This window comes from Mastacembelus armatus, chromosome 16 (genome assembly GCF_900324485.2).
Source record: "Mastacembelus armatus chromosome 16, fMasArm1.2, whole genome shotgun sequence".
NCBI classification, from domain to species: domain Eukaryota; kingdom Metazoa; phylum Chordata; class Actinopteri; order Synbranchiformes; family Mastacembelidae; genus Mastacembelus; species Mastacembelus armatus.
The window spans coordinates 2,438,897-2,459,131 of NC_046648.1; the positions used below are offsets into that span (position 1 = coordinate 2,438,897).

General features: G+C 40.0%; 2 protein-coding genes across 2 annotated transcripts in view; one reads left to right on the forward strand and one right to left on the reverse strand.

The window, feature by feature from the left end:
- Positions 1–7,190, forward strand: part of col14a1a (collagen, type XIV, alpha 1a) — a 111,975-nt gene extending 104,785 nt beyond the window's left edge. The window contains exons 44-48 of the mRNA XM_026293208.2: positions 1,040–1,106; positions 1,227–1,418; positions 3,683–3,760; positions 4,800–4,955; positions 7,020–7,190. Coding sequence (XP_026148993.1) covers positions 1,040–1,106; positions 1,227–1,418; positions 3,683–3,760; positions 4,800–4,955; positions 7,020–7,048 — 522 coding nt within the window. The 3' untranslated portion in view covers positions 7,049–7,190. The remainder of the gene's footprint in view (positions 1–1,039; positions 1,107–1,226; positions 1,419–3,682; positions 3,761–4,799; positions 4,956–7,019) is intronic.
- A 2,214-nt stretch (positions 7,191–9,404) lies between these two features.
- On the reverse strand, positions 9,405–20,210 carry mrpl13 (mitochondrial ribosomal protein L13). Its single transcript, XM_026293211.2, has 7 exons — positions 20,068–20,210; positions 19,094–19,217; positions 17,799–17,892; positions 17,242–17,302; positions 15,503–15,589; positions 13,891–14,012; positions 9,405–10,225 (listed from the first exon to the last, which is right to left on the reverse strand). The coding sequence occupies exons 1-7, from the start codon at positions 20,092–20,094 to the stop codon at positions 10,201–10,203; spliced, it is 540 nt and encodes a 179-aa protein (XP_026148996.1). The 5' UTR covers positions 20,095–20,210; the 3' UTR covers positions 9,405–10,200.
- Between the last annotated feature and the right edge of the window lie 25 nt (positions 20,211–20,235).

The following is a 20,235-nucleotide window of genomic DNA, read 5'->3' on the forward strand; positions in this document are numbered from 1 at the left end:
GAAAAATAAACATCTTCTTTAAGGCCTTTTCCCTATAAATATGTTTTTGTATACACAGTAATGGATGTCACATCAAATGACTGTATGATGATGATGATTATATGGGGAAAGAGCAAATGGCCAGCTGTTGAATTCATAATAAATACTGGCTTAGCAGTAAAACCACATCAATGTGAGAAATGTTGCCTTTTTAGCATTCATCTTAAATGAGCCGTGTGACCAATTCAGCTCAATAGCCTTCGAAGTCATTAGTCTAAATCTGAGTTAGAACCAATGAGTGTTTTGAAAAGCACAAAATCATCATCATAAAGGTAAATTCCAGCATGTCTATAAAGTTGCATGACTCTGCAGAAGTGAAGATATCCTGACACAGTATAGGTCAGGATCCAAAAACCCTGGATCCTTTCTGTAATGTAGGAACACTTCCCTCCTAAATGCCTAGATCGTTCAAGCCTCTTGTAGCTCATGCTTTCTGTTTGTGCTGCAGCTCTAAGCCAAACAAACCAGGATGAATTCATTAGGGTTATTTCTTCAAACCTTAGAAAACTCCCCAAAGCCAGAGAAGATATTACTCACCTGTTCTCACAGGCTGCGTATACTCTGTAGAACAAGCTGAACTTTAAATAAATCCAATTAGGAGTTACAGATTAAAGTACATTTCAAAAAACAGTCCTGAAGTTAGAGACCTTTTTATTTATCAACTCAGTTCCAGGTGTTGTTTCAGCTCACTACATGCAAAGTTAAATGTCAACTAAGACTCTTCATAGATCCAGTTAAGGTTCAGTTAAATTCTTCAGTCACAGTCTGTTCTCTCATTCATAGACCCACATGCTCCTTTACTAGTTAAACGTTGTTTTGGTACTTGCCAACAGCTGCTGGTCTGCCCAGATATTTCACAGAATAATGTTTTGATTTATATCTAATTGTACGATTTTCAAATCCTTTATCCTGGTATCAGTCGATGGTGTGTTTGTATAACGCACCATAACACACCACACCTTTAGAGCTCTGTGTTGTCTCTTTGTCGTCGGTCCTTCAGGGTGATGTTCAGTCCCAAGCTGCTGTACGCGCCATCGCACGGCAAGTGTGTGAACAGCTCATCCAGAGTGAGTAATGAGTCATATTTCCATGAGTATATCATTTAGTCGTGACATACAAACATCATGAAAGAAACCAAAACAGATTCTGTATCATTTCAAAGCATTCTCCTCCTTTTCCTCCTGTAGGCCACTTGTCTCGCTATAACTCCATCCTGAACCAGATTCCCGTTCAGCCAGCAGCGTCCATCCGAACAGTTCCCGGACCACCAGGGGAGCCGGGTAGGAGAGGCCTACCAGGACCTCAGGGAGAGCAAGGTCCGCCCGGCAGACCAGGCTTCCCTGGTAACAGCGGGCAGAACGGACAACCAGGAGAAAGAGGTGATTAAAGCTCTTTTTGAGAAGTGACAAGGTTATTTACAGAATGGGATAACAAATGTCAGGAGAGACTGACGCAGAACGGAAGAGGAGTTGATAGAAAACAAGGGCAGAAATGGGGAATGTCATGCACAATTGGTTCTAGCAGGACTCAAACCAGGGACTATGTGGCTCATGAGCGCAGCATCTTAAAGGCTTAGACCACCAGGAAACTGCAACCTTGGGGTTTTTCTGTCATAACTTACAAATGAAAAGCTGCTTTGGGATTAGGGGTCTTTTATCTGCAGTAGCTTCGGAAAGTGTTCAGACCACTTTTTGCAAACTTCATTGTGTAAATGAATATAATTACAATTTAGTCTAAACTCAATTACCACTATTGGGAAAGCGAAGACAGGTTTTGCATGTTAAATATAGAAAAAAATCCGTTTTTACAGACGTGTTCATACTCTTGTTTCAGTACTTTGTAGATGCCATTGTCTCTGGTGTGACAGCTTGAAGTATGACAGCTGTGTTGACAGCTTCGATGTCCACTTTTGGGTAAACCTGTCGGGCTTAGCACACCTGGATTTGGGCACTTCCACGTTTCTTAGCAAGACCCTCTGAGTCTCCGTCATACTGATAATGCCTCATCTCTCACATCCTTATGTTTCCTATCTGCATCTTCACTATCAAACCAAAAGCAAAAGTCAAAAAAACAGTTAGAAAATGGAAACAGTTATTAAAACAGACATGTTGTACTTTACATAAAATACATTCACATGACAAATTGAGCCTATTTTAATGGAAAATAATACGATGCGAAGCTGCTATTGCTGTTAATGTCTTCTGAATAAATATCACAGAAGAAGAGATTGCTCATTTGGCTAAAGATGGTAACTGCTGTACGCCGTATTAACCTATGGTGGTGTGAATGTTTATGTATGTCCAGATGATGAGAGTGTGGTTTTACAATAATCAAACACATTCCAGTATGTAAAGTGATTCAGTTTCAACAAAAACTGGGAGTTTTTACTTTAAAAAGCACAAGAAAACCAGTTTCTCCTGCTGGAGCATCGACTTCCCTGCTTGTTTTCTGTATTTCCAGTCCCCAGACAAACTCAGTCAGGGTCAGAGCAGCCATGAGGTTTAGCTCAGGCCATAAGACTCTAACTCCATGAGGTCATCTTTATGCCACAAGGCTTTACAAGGCTCTGTCTTCATCAGTTAAACATGCAACCCACACTAAAGTACCACATACTGAATGAGGCTGCACACACACAAGGAAAGCTGAGAACCGTAAAACTACTGTCAGGAAATGTCCAGCATGGCTATATCCTCCTCCACAGTTCAGATGTCTGATTACCCACAGTCACATTTACAATCTGCAGCCACTGCTCTGCCACACACACAATCTACTTCACTGTTTTATAGGCTGAAGAAGTGAACCCACAGCAAGCCAGATTTATGAAAGATGCATGGCTTATTTAAGGAAAAATGACATGTTATTTTTGCAGATGGTCCATGTAGGGCTGAACAAAACCATGCCCAGGCTGAACATAAGAAACCAATCATTTTTTTTCAGCAAAATTAACAAACTGGATTCCACATAAATCATTGTCCTGCAGAGAGGTGACTATGGAGTCGACTAGTAAACCAAAAGACAGCATAGAGAATAAACATTTATATTAGAAGCAATGTAAGATGTTTTCTCCTCGGCCTCATCGTGATTCCTCCCTAACAATGTCATTACGACAGCCACAAAAGCATAAGGACAGAAAACGTTACATTACGTTTTGGTGTAATTCGCTAATATTAGAGTGTTTGAAAACTATTCCATTAGGTCATTCAAACAGCTGCACTACTGGACAGCAGCTGACTTATCATACATTTTATTAGACTCATCATCCAGGCGTAATTTATCCAGCACATTTTCTACAAACATTTGCAACGTATTACCAGTGTTGTCATAGTGCAGCGTTTGGAAGAAGTACTTCTATGCTTCACATAAAGTAAAAGTACCAAAAAACAAATGTAAAAAATACTTATGTTCCACTCAAGTTAAAAAGTAACAAACTCCATATGTAGAAAAGCTGATCCTGTGTTCATCTTTTGGACTTTTCTCGTGTCTTTGCTTTATCATTTGACCTATTTGGCTTTAAACAGTAAATAATGATGTGATATGATAAATTTGAGGAAAATTAAATGACCCGGACATCTGGTTTAAAATTTAAAAATGTATTTTATTTGATAAGCCATTACTTTTCATCATCTTTAATCTGTGTGTCCAGGTCTGCCAGGAGAGAAGGGCGACAAGGGGATTCCAGGGGTTGGGAGTCAGGGACCTCGAGGACCACCCGGACCTCCAGGTACGTTACAGTTAAACATATAACCAACTGAATCCACTCTATCCAGTTACTGCTCACATAACACTGGGAGGTGCTGCAGCTGTGTGATAATTCAGCATTATTTTGTTGTAGACATTGTGTTTTTGGGGTTTTCAGACTGGAGCTACTGAATGTGGAAAATTTTTTTTATTGTATTCCCACTGAACAAAGACAAAAAAAAAAAAAAAAATTAATTAAATAGCACAGAGGCTTGGTGTGTTTTGGATTTTACTTTGTGTTGAATCTTTCAGAGAAAGGCAGGCAGACGTTTTGGACCATGTACATTATTCTCTATTGATTTCCCAGTGTGCTGCGGTGGAGTTTTAGCTTTCTGTTATGAAAATATGTCAGGGCTGGGATTTTCTGTTTACTGTGGTGCGATCGATACTTGCAGAAGAAGCTTCACAAAACTCCCCGGAAACTTTGCTATGATCAGAAAACAATAAAAGAAAACCTGTATAAGAAAGCAAATCTTTTCTGAGAGAAAGGCACAGGGGTAGCTGTCTCTCTTTATTCACTTTCTTTTCTGAAATATTTGTGGGATTATAATTTTAGCACAGAGCAAATGAAACCCTTCAAAATATTGATTTCATGTTTCTGCCGATTCCTGGTGGAGAGGTTTCTCCTGTATAAACAGAACACAAAAGCCTCTGGCTAAAATTCAGCTAAGTATTATGTTATTCCTGTGCTGGGCCTCAGGACATCCACCATTATCTCCCTGACCCAGAAATGACAAGCGAACGTTTGCTACCCCCTAATTTTTACGTCTCGCTACAGAAACCGAGAAATTTATCAGAGATTGAAGAGGCGATAGTACAGTTGTCGAGATCTACCCTGGGTGGCACATTTTCACTCTGTTTTATTTTCCTACCTTTTCTGTTTCTCCTTTTATTTATCCCTTATTTATCTTCTTCTTGCCAGAGATAGACAGATAGATAGATAGACAGATATAGATGTACTTTATTAATCCCAAACTGGGAAATGTTTCACTGAACATTTATGACCTTTCCTCTGTCTTCAGGGCTGCCAGGTGAAGGACGAACAGGTAGCCAGGGCCCACCTGGTCGGCCTGGTAACCCGGGGACAGCAGGGAGGCCAGGAAATCCAGGTGCCACGGGACCAGCTGGCCCACCAGGTTACTGTGACCAGAACTCCTGTCTCGGATACAATGTTGGAGGTAAACCTCCTGTAGCTGCTACAGATGACACTTTAACCCACCATTATTTTGGACTCATGCAAGCCTGAGTTATAACACCACTGTATGATGCAGTTATTTCCCATATAAAGACACTTTAAAGTGTTTATGAATGTATAGTATTTGTGAACAATTACAACATTTTCTATGACAAAGCCTCCAGTTATAGCTTATTTATTGATAAATCCATAAAGACGTCTTCTTACATTATAGTGTGTTATAAACCACTTAGAGCAAAAACGATTGACACGCCTTCTCTTCAATCTCACCAATATTTAAATATGTTCCTCTCCATAACCTCCCTCCATCCAAACGTTCGGGGACCACTGGTGTACACAAATGAACACAAAAGCAATTACAATAGGTCAGGTTCTGGCACTTGACATAAAAATAACATTGTGACTGGAATATTTTTCTGAACAAAACACAAAATACCCAGACTTTACAAAAACATTCTGCTGCCTGTTTAGACTTCTTGATTTGGCCTTTTGCAACTCAGCAATAATCAACATCAGGTTACACTTTTATGAGTTTACAATTAGTGTTTTATTTTTATATTTGCTAATTTTATTAACATACATTTTATTAAAAAGTCTATCCCTGCCCAGTCTTCCCATCCTATAAAACCACCTTTTATAAGTGCAAAACACACAAATGCTGTTTTCTCTGAGACTGTTATTGTTCTCATGAAGTTCTCAGAGAACTGGAGAGTGAATCTGGCTTTTATAGCTGCTTCCACTGTGAAGTTTATACATTCATGTCCACACTGATGGATTAAAAAGTTAACCGTGTCACTGAGGGAAAAAGCTATTTGTATATATTCAGTTCAAATAAAATATGCTCTCACACACACACAGGATGTCTTTGAATATTCATAGTGATGAGGACCTTAAGGTTAATGTGCCCGTTGTTTCTGGGCCATTGCAGCAAGGACGTTACACATCTAACAGCTCCTGACAAGTCATCACGATGATATATCATCGACTGAAAGTAGCTGATGGACGAGACATTGTTTCATCCATCATACCTGATTTATTTTATATGAAAAAGATTCCAGTCAGAATGTTTTTTTATTTCATGACTCAGAAGAGTCTTGTCTGTTATTTCCAACCATGTGCGGATTAAACATGGCCTCCCTGGCCCTTTAAAAGACAAACTGCCATTAGAAAATACAAGATGTCTAGAAATTAGTGCAGGCAAATTTTGAGCTTAAATTGTGTAACTTTAATAGTATTGTTTATCATATATGAACACTAAGGTTAACTGGTTATAGCTCAGCAGCTGGATGTGTAGGTGCTGCCTGTAGATGACAATTAAATAAAACAATTCCAAAATTTACTCTCTATTATTAACTTCCAACCACAGAAGCTACATAAAGGTGGATCACATGTCACCAGTTGAAATTGAAGCTAAAATATGAGGATGAGGCTGCTATATTGTTTATGTGAGACATTTTGCAACCACAGTTTTTCTGGTATTAAAAACAGGAAAATGTTTTGTGCACAAACCAGTGAGATAATATCTAACTAAAATGACGCACACTGACTTTGGGAAAAATTTGACTTATACATTGAATTTTTAATTTGGCTCATGTCCCACCTGCTAACATGGAGAGGGGAGGTTTATGGCCTGTAGTGCAAGCAGCCAGCAGGGGGCGATCAACTTCTGGTGACTTCGCACGTTGTCTGTCCTTATTTCCAGTTTTAGATGGACTGAAACATGGTATAAGTTAACGGTGCTCCTTTTTTGTGCCACTATCCTGAGAGAGCAATGTGAGATTTTGAGCAAGGAAAAATGTTTCATATGAATGTATAAATTCATTTGAAATTTTAATTGCAAGAATTACTCGTCGTGTAATCAGCGTCTGTGTCCTTCCTGTAACACAGAGACACTGATTCCAAAACTAATTTTCTGGAAAAGCTTCTGTCGGTGTGGTTTGAGGGGTTTTATTTGTTGGGTTTTCCTCCTGATGTAAGCTAACATCTTCTCTGATTTTTTTTTTTTTTTGCCCTGTGTTCCCCTCCCTCTGTCTTTTTCTGACTGAAGTTCAACAGGACTATGGGAATGATTACTGAGGAACTTTTTCCAACATTGACCCTCCTCTCCTTAACCTCCCTCCATCCAAACCCTGTACATAAGACTAGAAACTGAAGAAATTGATAAATTCAGTTTCTGTGGATGGATAATTACTCCTGACCCCAACTTCTAATTCCTGGAGCAGTGGTTTGTTTTGTTTTTTTTTTTTTTGGTTCTCTGGGGACCCCCTCCCCAATTACTCCTGAAAAGGTGGTGACAAACCAGTCAGTTGAATTTCCTGTCAGAACTGGTTTGTGTCCGTCTCAGACAATAATGGATTAGCTTACCTTGCCACAAGACCACCACTGATCACAGTGCCATCTGTCAACAAATGCTCAAACCCACAATGCTTTGCTGCAGCAGCCTTCACCCAGCATCAAGATCAAACCTCTTCAAAGCTAATTGCCACTAAATAGTGATAAATGTCCTTCATGCTGATTGGCTGCATGCACTATATCTCATATACTGTCAGCAGAAAATCTCAATTTTACCCTTAATGTGATCTATTTTGGAAAAAACAGATGAGCAATATGGGATAGAAACTAAATTTGTCTTCATTTCATTAACCACAATCTTTTGGATTTTATCTGTGGTTTCAAATCTGCTTACACACAGTCCCAAAAAGATTATTTTCATGTCAAGGAGCTAACATTTAACATAACCTTGACCTGCTATAAAGTCACATTTCCACCTGTGCATGCTCCTTTCCTAATGCTTTTCCGTTCAGACTCCTATTCAACTTCTCTTAACCTTTTAATGCCACACTGCCTCCTTGTTGCTTTTAAGTGCTGGTGGCATTTAAAGTGGCTGTAGTTCCAAAGACAGCATTAGCTTTGGTCCATGCTTACCTATAGTGGTGGATTGTTCAGTTGTGCTGACCCAAACATGCTCTCTAACTGACCCTGAATATTCACACCACCCCAGTCCAACCCCTGCCCCACGGTAACTACCAGCCCGACAACCCTCACTACAACCAGCTGTACAACCCTACTGATGTGGCTTACAACGACCGAGGAGAGGAGGAAGAGGAGGAGGAGGAGGAAGAGCAGGAGCCTTATTACCACCATCGTTACCCCGCTCAGTACTACCACCCCCAGCAGCCTTCTCAATCAGCCCGTGGTCGCCTTGGTTATCGCTCGAGCCCCACCGACTCAGAGGACATGGAGCTGAGGTCACCTGGCGTTGCCAGGAGGTTTTAACGAGACGTGGTCACCATGGAGGGGAGTGAAGATTTTAGACGAAGGATGGACTCACCTAAAGTGCTTGAGCGCTGCACGCAACAGTACAGATTTTCAAACATGGGGAGACAACTCAAGACAATAAAATGCACATACACATCATCTGCCAGCTGAAACTGTGGTGAGTACCCCCTCTGTTTCACTCCAGTGGTTCTCTCCACCAGGTGAGAGAGTGTAAATAGCTCTGTGGACTCTTGTATGATGTCTCTGTAAATGGGAGGTCCGAAAAGTGCCTGATCTATGTTGTCATTGTCCAGTGGTAATGTAAAGGTAAGAGCCGTTTCTTCTCATCCTACAGCTGATTTGAAGACTAAACCCTTCTTTTGTGTGAAGCTGCATGTCTCCTTTGAACCAACCAGTGTTTTGGTTGTAAGTAACTGGCAGGTTTTTATTTTAGAGTTAAAATCGGAGGATGATGAGCTACATTTGTACAGGCTGCTTTTTATAATGGTGACTCATGTTTCCCCTGTTTTATTTTGGTGTGTAGAGGAATACTGAAATGTTTTTTGAAGTGATTTCTCCGTACGGTTTTGTCCTTCGGCCTTTGAACTATAAGAGAATCCCCTAAATGACTGTAGACAGGGAGAGATCAAATTTATTATGTTTAATATTGCCTGAGCACTGTGGAACACAATTAAATTGATCACATTCAGAGGTAATCTGGCTACCATTACACTTTGTCCTGCAATATTTTATTTAAAGACGGAGGTGGTTTATTCTGGGTTTAATACTCAAACTTGTGGAGTTAAAAGTTTGTGTCTTGTTTTGCTGTCCCAGTTTTATTGTTCTTATGCAAAGCCAGGCCAGCTCACTGGTTGACCTCCCACTGGAGGGAGACCTGCATCCAGTTACAATCCAAAAACAGTCTAAGTGAACTGAATCGGCACCGAATCAGAAGTGTAAAGTGCAGTGCTCCTCCACTGCAGTCAAAAATAAATAAGTGCTAAATGTTTAGCCATGAGCTGGCCCTGGTCTGGTTGAGATTAAAACTGTCAAACTGGGAACAGTTTTAATCAGGACTGTCCCACCACCACCACACCCCTTAGTACAATACAAACTTATTTATTTTCTATTTTGTTTGCTTTTATAACCAATAAATCTGTAATGAGACTAAAGATGTACGTTTCAAGGCATTTATTTAACTTTTACAACAAAAAGAGGTCACACTTTAACTGGATTTTCCATTGATGTAAAACACTACTTGATTTGAGCAGATTGTGGTTTTCAATTCACATAACTAAAAAAAACTATTTTAAATTTGACAATAAGGACATTTTAACACGCTGAAAATAAACAAAAGCTTCAGTACTTCCTGACCAAAGTCCACATTTGATGGCCTGAATGTTGTCATGGTAACACAAATTAGTTTCACTTTGAACCCACAAACTTTGAAAGGCAGAATCTGCTCTAACAGATGTCATTTTTATGGGCCAGATCTGATCATGTCATGGTCGTATAATCAGGAAAACCCACAGATTTAAATTTTCTGCGATTTGAGCCGAGCCACACAGTGAAAGCCCGAGCTGTTCCTGTATTACTCAGCACTGTTGTCGTGTCGAAGGCAATACAGCTAATAGGTTTTACTGTGTTTACCTCCACAGAAGAGTAGCACAGTATCTGTGAGGCACCTACATTAAAAGTTAGTACAACTGTAAAGCCTAGTCAGGCCTTGGTGCCAGTATTGGAGCAGAAAAGGCCAGTGCTGTTTGCCCACATCTGTTTCTGATCTTTTATCTGACCAGAGAAAATGAGTTTGTGTGTTTTAAAGCCTATACAACTTGTCTGGCCACTAATCTTTTACAATACTTTGTCAAGTAAAATAACTTCAGCTATAACTGTCAATACTATTGCTTTGAGTGTAGCGTTAATGTGAAAAACCTTTGCAGCTTTGGTCACGTCGGGCAGCAGTGATTTCATTTCATCTTGTAGTCTGCAGGTCTGTGGAGGCAAAACACAGGACAACACATTAGTATGGGTAGGCAGAGAAGTCTGGGGGGGAAAAAAATTATTACAAGGATGGAGAGAAAGTGACAGATGAGAAATGACGTCGATCTTATCGGGGTTTTTTTCCCCCTCCTTTTCGAAATAAGACCAAACACAGCATCCTCTTTGTGTTTTTTCCTCTTTAATTTCGAGCAGAGACTGCAGCAGACAGATATTATCAGAGCATGCTGTATTGGTTTTGATACAAAGTAGAAAAAAATATTACAGTGTAATAGCTCTGCTATCAACTACAGCGGTATGTTTGTGTTGTCGGCTTTCTACGTCTGAGCCCTGTTTGTGTATTGAGTGTGTGCGCTGTGTGGTGGGGCTGGGGCGCATATCCAATAATAATCTTCTACTTCTGTGCCAAGGTTTTCCTGTGAGAATATTAACTATGTGTTTAATAAAGGGTAACGACTGAATTGCCCTTGATGACCCCCCCCTCCCCTGACAGTGACACACACACACGGATCAGTAAAATGATTAAGGCAGGATGCGAGCGAATATTAACAAGGCCAAGACCCATCTCTTAAATAACCCAAGATTGACCTTGACGACCACGTGGCGACAGACCTGAGCACACGAACCGATTGGCTGAGGAGATTGGACCAGTAAACAATGAGAAGTGGCTCATTTATCACTATGTGCGTGCACAGTGACAGCAGTACAGACATGCGGCACACATCTGTACAGGGCACACCCACACAGGGGACGAACTAAATGAATAAAAACAGTTTGTGAACCAGAACCTTCTGAGTCAATTCAGTTATTTCACTACAGATAGTCAGGCCCAATGTGGGTTCTGTTTTGTTCTGTGTTTCCAGTACCAATGAAAGGGTGTCAGGATCATCATCTGTGCTGTTTGTATATTTAAACAGCCAGTCAACCCAAGTTACAACAGCACAGTACCAGCTGCCTCTTGTGGTAACTTGTTTTTAGCCTCTCAAAACCAGTGCAGAGGAATGGTATTTTGTTTGCAGTGCCCACTGAAACATTACATTTGCAAAAGAAAAACAATTTCCAGAAGCAATGTCCCTGTTGCACCCATCAGAAAGTAGTTCCAAGAAAAACTGTTGACGCTGATGTCTGGATTACCAAAAGGAACCAGAACATTTCTTTTGGAAAGACTTATTTTTAACTTGTAAACAAAAGTCCATTAATGTCCATGGTACTGGGGGAATAACATAACCAAAGCTGCCAGACTGTGTGGCTAGTTACCACTAGAGGTAGGAATTTACTAAAATGTTATTGTCCTATGGCCCTAGCTCACACTGTATTAAGCAAAGTGGTTTTCATTCCACCCATGCCTGGTGAAATCTAAACCAAATGCATTGAAAACAGTCCTACAAACAGCACCACTAGCTCTTTCTTAGGTACAACTAACTGATGCACAGGCCAGCAGTCCTGCAATAAATCCTTCCCAAGGCTAAATAAGGAACACCTCACTGTACTCTGCAGCACAGTCGACAACCTCCGGCATGATCATAACATTGAATCAACGGCTTCTTTATGATGTAAAGAAGCACAAGGTGCATGATTATGTTATGAACATCGTTACTCTGTGAAATATTTACAACCTGAAGACCGAAGGCATATTGATATTTGTACTATAGTATGTAAGTTAGAGATGCTGCAGGGAGATGAGCCACAAGTTTTGAATTTACAACTTTTACAAGCTCACCAGCACTCACATCCTCCAAGTAGGTACAAGAAAGACCACCAGAGGACTTGTGCCACCTCTCGTGCGGATCAGCAGTGACATTGACCTGAATGAGCAGCTGGACGAATGGGTGGCTGCTAAGGCTGGTGCTGAGCAGGTGGAGGAGAGTGTGCTCTCAGTTAACCTGTCAGAATGATGTTTACAACAGGTGAGGCCAGAGAAATGCAACAAGACGACGCTATCATGACAGCAAACCGTGGGTCACAATGTCACTCTAATCTCCAAATAGAAAATACTTCACTCAGAAATGCCATGAATATGATTATACCAAATAACAGATGCTCTCGCACACGTCCCGCAGAAGAACGTGTATGTCCAAATAGGAAGTGGTGGAAAGCAGCTCACTGTCCTCACGTTTGTGACATTTTATCATTTCTATTCTAAAAGGCACAGCACTGAGGCCAAGGGGAAAAAACACTTTTCACTGAAATACCTTTCTGTTTAACAAAACAACTGCTGACACACAGGTGGGTGGCATTTTATACTGCAGAGCACTTCAACATCCCAATGTTTGATAGTAATAAAATATACAAGGGCCTTATTTATAAAAACTTTTCCAGGGAATATCTCAGTGTAATCCAGCTTGTAAACATCAGAGAAAACAACTTCAGGAAATAAGATTTCAGCACTAGAGCTGAATGCAAGTTGCTACAACCTGAAATCACACACACACTACATTTTTAACTTTAATGAGACTGTTCTCATGGATGAAGTGGCTACTCGTCCACGTCAGTCCTCGTCCTCTGTGCACCGCGTCGCACAGCGACAGCTCTTTGTTGGCCTGACAGCTATTCACTCCGCAGCCACATGTGTTTGCAGTTATAATCAGAAATTTTCAATTTGATTTTTTTTTTTTTCAGCACAAGGGGAAAAGTATCAGTCATGCGGGCCACAAAAACAGGAGTTGGCAGGCTTTTGAATTGGATCTATTCATGCATACGTTGCTTAGTAAGTCCATGAAAACAAGATGCTCTGTACTACTAACAAGGTCTGAGCAGAGCTAAGCAGTGGACGAGCACAAACCTCCATACGCGTTAACAAAAAGACTATACTGCACTGGTTAATGGTCAGTGACACACTAACTACTGTTACTCTCCTCTACAATGGGAAATCAACTACAGCCCAAATGGGCACGGTTGAAAAAAAAAAAAAAAGTATGCCAAATGAAAATGCCAATCTGTCGGTGCCGCAGCATCTGCTGTGTGATTTTTTTTTTAAAACTGTATTTCTTCTTAATGCTAAATACAAAACTGTTTATCTCAGGCATGACATTCTGTCCTCACTGTACAGCAGCGTTATTTATTTTAAGACATCCTACTGCAACACCAGCCACTATATTTCAAACAATCACAAGATGTCACCTAACGCACAGTGAGACGGCCCTCGGTTCAACATCACCTCCTTCTGGCTGCTACTCATTAATACAAGACCCAAGAAGAGCTCTCCAATGTCTGCTGCTCATTGTGGTGTTTAAAAAAAAAAAAAAACTTTATCACAACGCACAATATAATCACCCCTAACAGGCAAGAATAATCATTACACCCGATAACAACACCACGTTAACATGAGATATTACCACTCTATGTATTATTGATTTCCCATTAGTTTTTAAATGTGGGCTGAATTAATTAACAGAAGCCACTATTCATTTACCACCACCGTCAGCAAAGCACTAAATGTGGGAATATCTTTTGGAGGAATGTTGTTGATCCACTCCAGATCAACAGAGATTTGTAAGGAGCATTAAAGCTGTTCTGATGGCCCAACACCTTACTAATAGAATTGTATAGTTTTTTTTCCTTTAATTTGTCACGCGACTGTACCCTGCATGTGGTGTTTGCATTTACTGACATACCGCTGTGTTTGAGTACAGACTTCATGTGAGTGTGTTTCTACATACGGTGTCCACAGCCTGGGGAAGGCGTCCATCTCCTCCTGGGTGTACTCGCTGAGCTTCCTGGGAATCTCTCTGGGCTGAGGCAGCTCCTCCGTCAGGTTGGCTCGGATGTCGTCTGGAAGCTCCTAGTGTGGGTGGATGTGTACAAAATGTTAAACACGACATAACCACAGAAAATTCAAGCAGAATGGAAGGAAGGTGGGAACAGAGCTGTTCAGATACTCAAAGACTCAAACGGTCCATCACTCCCCTGTGTTGATAGACACATTTATATTCATTACAGGCAGGTATGCACCTACAGATTCATTTAAAGAACAGGCAAACAGTTTAAAACTAAGGTAAAAATAGTGATTACAAAATGCCACCCACACACTGTCTAAACTATGAGACATCACAGATGAGCTCACAGACATTCACAAGGAAGCTCTTCTGCTTGCACTGGGCTGCACACTGCACAACATCAACTTTGACATCAAGACCAGACAAAAGGTGAAGACTGGTATCTGATTTCTCCTACGTTTATATTATGGCACCAAGCCAAGCCCAGGTACCACAAACACAAAGGTCTGATGTGATTCTGGTAATACATGCACAGAATTAATCACAGTTCTCTCACATGGAGAAAAATTTGATCCAGTTAAACCTTGGGCAGGCTGCCCAGGTCAATTAACAGCCTCTCAAGCACTGTTTTTTTTTTTTTTTTGTTACAATTGATTTGAAAAGCTGTGATGTGTGACGCTGGTGCTGTTTGCCAGTGTAATTTTACAACAATCAAAATGTAAAGCTATCAAAGCACCAAAAACATTGTCTGTGAGCTGCAGTGACTATAATTCATCCGCAACAATGACGCAATGCAGTTTCCTCGTTTGAAGAAAGTAGGAAAAGTAGTTGAGGACACATTTTAATAACTGAATGGAAACATATGAGTCAGTCAGGCGCTGACCTGAAACTCTGAGTTGAATAAGGCCAAACTGCATCACAGTACAGAAGGTAAGAGAGTGTAGAGTCAATATTTCTTTGTGGCTAATAATAAAACATTACAGTCACCCGGCCCGTTGTAAACATAAAATACTGGCAAGTGCAGCTTTGATTTCTACAAGGCTGAGAAAGAGTAAAACTGATTCTGAGGAAATCAGACAACCAGTGGACATACAGATATCAGCTGGGTATTTCAAAAGGAACCGATTTCCAATGTTAAACTGTATATTCATGTTATATTACTTTGCTGATATCAATTCAGTAAAACAGCATTAAGAAAGCCCTGAACAAGGTAAAGGAAGAAAAACTAGCTGATTTATTTATTTGTCTAAAAGTGAAAAATTATTTTCTTGTTTTTTCTTAATCACTGACATAAAGCTTTACTTTTGAAACATAAGCTGGAGACTAGGGCTAAGGTACAGTGATGTTGATATCTGTAAGCCTTGTTGATGAACTATAGTGTGTAATGTATGAACCGTTTTGACAAAAGCATATTAAGCCTTGAGAACAGCAGTAATGTTTCATGAAGTGAGCCAAGCCTGATGAGAAAAGCTGTAATAAGCCTGGATGACAAAGGTGCCGTGGTGGATGCATGTACAGTTGTCAGCTCTGAGAGATAATGAGAGACAGGACTCACGTCATCAGGAAAGAGGTGCAATCGCTGCATCATGGTGCGTCTGTGCAGATTCTTAGGTAGCATGCCATAAACTGCTAACTTCACAATCTGGTCAGAAGAAACACAGAGCAAATGTTGACAGAAAATCAGCTCACTCTTTTGTGTATGTGTCACAAACTTATACTTCTTTCTAAAGCTTTCTTCCAAATACAGACTATGATCTTTCTCAATATGAGGCTGGTTGCAGAAATTCAACTTGGATAGTGTTACTGGACAGAGATATTGGACAGAAATGATGGACAGAGCTGGTGCTGACAAATCATTCATTTGTGCAATTCTGCTCCTCCCGTCTCACCTCTCCAACTCTCCTAATCTCAATTGAACTGAACCACCATATGGACACATCGGTGGTCACCGTTTGGACTAAAACCTGCATCAGCAATAAGCCAACAGTGCAGAGACAGAGTGGATGTGTCTCCCGGTTTTATAAGCTTCGGACTGGGAACCGGTACAGGTCATTCACCTAGTTTTTGTGGTTCCCACATGACAAGAGCTATTTTACAGCTTTTCTATTAGCTTACACCAGCCTATAAACTCTCTCATTCTGCTGCTGTGACATGTTAAATGACTGTGAACAGCATTGGTGCTATTGTGTAACATCAAACAACTCCTGACCTGCACAGCTCAGTATTAAACAGTGCCTGTGTTCCACTGATTAGTCTGGGCAGGATTAATGCATGCTGTACAATGGGGACCGAGCCAGGGAAAAGGTCAGTCAAATGTTAACATGACAATACACTTTAACTTCAAATAACAGCAGACCCCTGACAGTGGTCACACCTATTTGAGCATAATACATGACATGATTTAAAGGAAACTTGATCCCACTTTTTAAAATGATTACCATAGTCTTATCTGTGATCAACCCAAATCTAACACAGTGGATATAAGGTTATACTAGGATCCACTCTGAGATGTCAACAAGACGTTGAAACTATAACACTCAAAAACAGTACTTCAGAGTAGATTGTATTATTCTTTCTTTCAACGAATTCCAAGAAAACACTATGCATCCACATTCTGCCATTCACTCAGAGCCAGGTCGCAGCAGCAGGCTAATCAGGGCAGTAAATGAAATGTAAATTAAACATAAATTACAAATTCATCACAAGGATTTTTGTGTATCAAGCTTTGACTGCAAAGACGATACGTGATAGTAGGGCACACAAATTCAATGTTGGTCTTGGGCTTTTCATGGGCCTAGTTGTCAAGAAAAATAAAGACTACTGCCATATTTTTCATTTCAGCTCATAAGCTGTTGGTTCTCTCTCTCTTTTCAATCGATGTTTTGTAATCCAGGAGTCAACTGCCAGAAATTTGTCAAATACAGTACGTAGGCTCTGAATGTAATTATCACTGTGTTTGCAAAAATCCAGAGTGTATAACCCCTTATCCATGAATATGCAAGACAACCAAAACTCCAGGAATTATCCCTGAACTGACATTCTTGTTCAGCGCTTCACCAGACACCACCATCACCAGCAGAAATCCACCGCTGTTAATCCCTGATCTTTGCACTTCACATTAACAAGCAGCACATATGAAAGAAAGGACTCATGTCAGAGCACAGAGCATTTACCCTATAGAGCATTTTTCAAATGCATACATTATAAGAATGTGCTAACATAGGTAATATAGATCAACTATAACAGAAATCCATGGTTATGGTATAACTTTAGAAAAATACTGACAACACTTACAGCTCTGGGGTCTTTTTGATGGAGCTGGGCAGCTGTGAGTTGTTTGAATCCACCTGGATACCTTTAGACAGAAAGTCATTGGGTGGGTGAGTGATCGAGTAGTTTGGCCTGCACCCAACATGTAGAACAGATTAAACCACAGTGAAATCATGACTATACCTTGACAAAGAACAAGACTTAATTTATTTCACAATATTAAGTTACTGAAGTCCACTTCACATCAGTTATATAATCTAAATCCAGGAAAATTGTGTTATACAGCCAGATCCAGCTAGTAGAATTCAAAGAAAAACAGAATTTATCCCAGATTTACATTTTTATGGCATGTCACAGTTTTTCTCCCAAGCAGGAAGCCAGCTTTGAGTCCCAGATACGAACATATCACAAAACCACCACCACTGAAGCTGCAGCTTCCTTTTTTTGGCCACTCATAGAAGTTCAGATATTATTTGGAGATTATTTGTCCTGTTTGAGTTATTCTTGAGTCCTGAATAAAAAAATATATATAAACACAAAATTTAAAACATATATTATGTCAGTTAGTATTATACACTCACCCAGTGTGTGATGAATAGACTTTCTGCTCCCATTTGTTTCCAGAGAAGGCTATGTGCTTGGTGTTTATTACTACCACATGGTCACCACAGTCACCTGCAATGAAAACACACCATCTATGATCAAGTTCACTCTCGTGTTCAGGTTAAAAAAAAAAAAAAGAAAAGAAATGAAAATGAAAATGAAATGTTTAGTGTGTGTGTGAAAAGCAAAAAACATTCTGGGCTATTTATGCTTCATTAGTGGGTCACAAGAATCTGACTTTATTAACTATTCATTCCTCTTAAGGTTTTGTATACTTTGTGCTATAGACTTGTTAAATATAACATTTCAAATTTTGCCGATCTATCTAGACTCAATAACCCATAATGAAAGTGTGAAAACACATTTGTTTTTGCAAAACAAATCCTGAAATCTTCCATTTACAAAAGTGTTCAGAGCCAGGTGGACACTGATTGATTTTATTTTCTTTTAGCTGTGGAAAGAACTTGCTTGAACTCCACGTGGCAAACAGAACCGACGTGACCTACTTTAGACAGTCACACACCTGTTTATTTATAAGATCCTGTAATTGACACTTCACATAGGGACAAAAACCAAGCCAGGAAGTCCAGAGAACTCTCTGTAGACCTCTGTGATAAAAATGTGGTGAGACATAGATCATAGATCATTGGAAGTCTAAACGCACTACTAAAGCGTTGAATTTTCCCAGAGGAACACTGGCCTCAATAACAGAGATGGAAGAAGTCTGGAACCACCAACACTCTTCTGACTAAAGTAGCCAGATATCCAACTCCACTTGGCCACAGTAGCCAAGTAAGAAGAGCCTTTGGTGACCAAGAACCCAACTGCCATGTACGGTGACTTTCTTCAATAATATGTCAGGACTGGGATTTTCTTTGACAATGTTAATGTTGGTATACCTCTTTTTTTTTTTTTTTAAAGTGGCAGCTGTAACTACCTAATCTCCCTGTCAGATTAATATAGTACTCGATCTAAATGGGCTCCTACAAAGTACTAAATTAAGGGTCATAATACAGTTCAATGAGAGTTTGCAGTTTTTGATTGATTCTTTTACTTACAGGTTATTTAATTTAGATTAGTGCATATAAATGGCAATCAATTCATTTCAAGTTAAATCTACAACATCTGTTGAAGGAACTGTACTTCTATAGTTAACTTCTACTGCCATCATGTGACCACTACACACCATAACAACTGATAGGTCATCAGTTTCAGTGTGTGTTTGTGTTCTTCTGTGTGTGTGTTCTGCGACATCTTGGGCTGGCATACTTACTCAGAGCATGGTAGATAGGCTTGTGTTTCCCCTGTAATCTAACAGAACACATGGTCGCGATCTTCCCAGGAGGCTGCATCCTGGCATCAATTAGGAACCAGGAGCGGGCGAAGGTCGCCCATTGCTGAAAGGAGATGGAGAAAAAAAAATATTGCTGAATAAACTGACTGAAATTGAGCAGCTTTAGATTTTATCTGAGACACAAGGAAGAACCTTTTTGCATTTTCTGCGACAAAAGGCCATTTCCACAGGTCACAGCATGAAAAACATCTGTACATAATAAAATGAATGATGTCCTACTGCAACACTAGACAATGCTCTTCCTACCACTACAATTTAAAATGTCCACTGTGAAAGATCAGTGGCTTTAGACTTAGTGTCTGGTTTTTGTTGTCTGGCCAGCAGTCACAAGCCCAAGGATGTAGAGCTCACAATCACTGAAAACTAAAATAAAAAAGAAATTAAAATATTCAGATTCTGAAGCTGGTACCAAAAGAATCTCAATCTTAATCAAATAATTTTTTGGATGGTGCCTGAGGAAACGATGAAACTACTAAGTAAACCGAACTTAAGGGGCCCCAGAAAAACTTTTTGCCACAGTGTCATGCCCTGCTAAAGAAACTACTTTTAAACATTTTGGGACTTCATCAGAAAAAGACTCACTAAGTGTTAGCCCCGAAATTTCCCACAATGCTTCAAACGCTAACATTATGGGGATGTTTCACTAGAAAAAGAAAAGTAGGTTTAAATGCTTCTTGCAAACAGATCGTTAAACTATATAATAGCAGGAACTGTTGTGTTTCTTTGGCAGCTGAGGACATTTACTCCTTATCTGATAAAATGCCAATTTACAATCACATCGCACACCACGGCTAGCTCGTTAGCCACGCCAGCTAGCTCAATGCACATTAATAACACCAGCGTTTACACGAAACACTTGGTAAGCTAACAGTATTTGTGATGTGTAACATTACCTGGGCAGATCTGGAGAAACTTGACATTTCAACAGCACTAACAACACATCTTCAAAACATTTGACCCTCAACGTGATCACTCACGTTGAGTCCGGTTGTTAATGTAGCTCGGGAAAAACAAAATTTCGAACGTCGTAGTTCCGTGATACAGCTTTACCTATTTTAGCT